The sequence below is a fragment of the Engystomops pustulosus genome, chromosome 6 (genome assembly GCF_040894005.1).
Source record: "Engystomops pustulosus chromosome 6, aEngPut4.maternal, whole genome shotgun sequence".
NCBI classification, from domain to species: Eukaryota; Metazoa; Chordata; class Amphibia; order Anura; family Leptodactylidae; genus Engystomops; species Engystomops pustulosus.
In genome coordinates, this window is record NC_092416.1 from 6,995,320 (window position 1) to 6,997,002 (window position 1,683).

At 44.7% G+C, this 1,683-nt stretch overlaps 1 protein-coding gene across 1 annotated transcript in view; it reads left to right on the forward strand.

Annotated features, from left to right (window-relative positions):
• The first annotated feature begins 313 nt into the window (after nucleotides 1–313).
• LOC140065328 (phospholipase A2 inhibitor and Ly6/PLAUR domain-containing protein-like) overlaps nucleotides 314–1,683 on the forward strand; it is a 6,000-nt gene continuing 4,630 nt past the window's right edge. Inside the window, exons 1-2 of the mRNA XM_072112918.1 lie at nucleotides 314–449; nucleotides 1,214–1,330. Of these exons, the coding sequence (XP_071969019.1) occupies nucleotides 395–449; nucleotides 1,214–1,330 (172 nt within the window). The 5' untranslated portion in view covers nucleotides 314–394. The remainder of the gene's footprint in view (nucleotides 450–1,213; nucleotides 1,331–1,683) is intronic.

Sequence of the window (1,683 nt, forward strand, 5' to 3'; positions counted from 1 at the left end):
TTCCCTTTTGTTTCTTAGAGCAGTGTAGTTAGTAACAAGAAATATTTATGTATAGAATCAAGATGGTGGAAGCCCATTCTACTCCCAGGAGTTGGAAACGATCATTATAGTTGGATGGGCAGAGTTCCAGCTTCTTAATATCACCATGTATTGTAATTATTTGTTAATAAGGATGGAAACTTTTGGGAAAACAACCGGAGGTGACTTGGCAGTAGACACCATCTCACCTGCACAGGGGCCTGGAGCTTCTCCTGTTATTTAGAACATGACGACACATATTAACTGAATAAACATTAATAGTGACACAGCCCTGACTGCGGCCATAAATACCATCGTCCCATCGGTCCCATATACAAAGCAGCAGATTTCTTCTCACCAGCTTCTCGTCTCAGCCATGATGAGGTCCTTCATCATCTCTCTCACCATCCTATGTGCCATCTCAGGGGCAGGTAAGATCTATCAAAGTAATATTACGGTAGGTAGACCTTTCCCACGGACTCCATGGCGATCTATAGGAAGTGTTCTGTACTTTTACCTTATCCATAGAGAAATACTAAGATGACAGAATCTACACCAGTTATCAGACTCTAATTAACAACTAATATTTAACACACAGCGGGGCACATTTACTAAGGGCCCGATTCGCGTTTTCCCGACGTGTTACCTGAATATTTATGATTTGCGCCGATTTCCCCTGAATTGCCCCGGGATTTTGGCGCACGCGATCGGATTGTGGCGCATCGGTGCCGGCATGCACGCGACGGAAATCGGGGGGGGGAGGGGGGTGGCCGAACGAAAACCCGACGGATTCGGAAAAACCGCCGCATTTTTTTAAAAAAATGTGTTGCGGAGCTTGCACTTACCTTCACTCAGCCCGGCTCGGTGTACTCCAGTGCGTTCCGGGGAACTTCAGCGCAGCAGCGACATCTGGTGGACGTCGGAGGAACTGCCTTAATGAATCCCGGCCGGACCCGAATCCACCGCAGAGAACGAGCCGCTGGATTGCGAATGGACCGGGTAAGTAAATCTGCCCCAGTATGTCAGATACTTCCAAGAGAACATTTTATCCAACCTCAGACTCTACCTTGAGCCTTGAACTTCCTTGAATGAAAATCTTTGGAGTAATTTCTTTTAACTCCTATATTGACTCCAAATTGGTAACAATCCTTCAGAATGTTTTTTCACCATTTCCTGACAAGATTCTGTCTCGCAGATTCCGATATTACATGTTTTCAATGTTTGGAGAAGAACAGCAACGACTGTGAAGGGAAATCGGTTGAGTGTCCCGACTCTACTGAATGTTATGTGAAGTCGGAGTACTATCATGCCAGTGAGTAGGATTCATTTTATAGCTTATACAGTAGTAGACAATTCCATGTGAATACATGAAACTTTCCTGACATTGTATAAAGAATGCGGAGCAGGGGGTGGGTCACATGGGACAAGTGCTTGTAGTTACATTATAGTAATGGCATCTCTGCCTTGACCTGTGTCCTTCATAGTATCATAGTTTATACGGTTGAAAAAAGACACTTGTCCATCAAGTTCAACCAAGGAAGGGAAGGGGAAGGGATTTAGGGGAAACAATTCTATATAACATAACCATCAGTGTTATTTAGGTGTAAAAAGGCATCTAGAACCTTCTTGAAGCTCTCTGCTGTTCCTGCTGTGACCAGCGCCTGA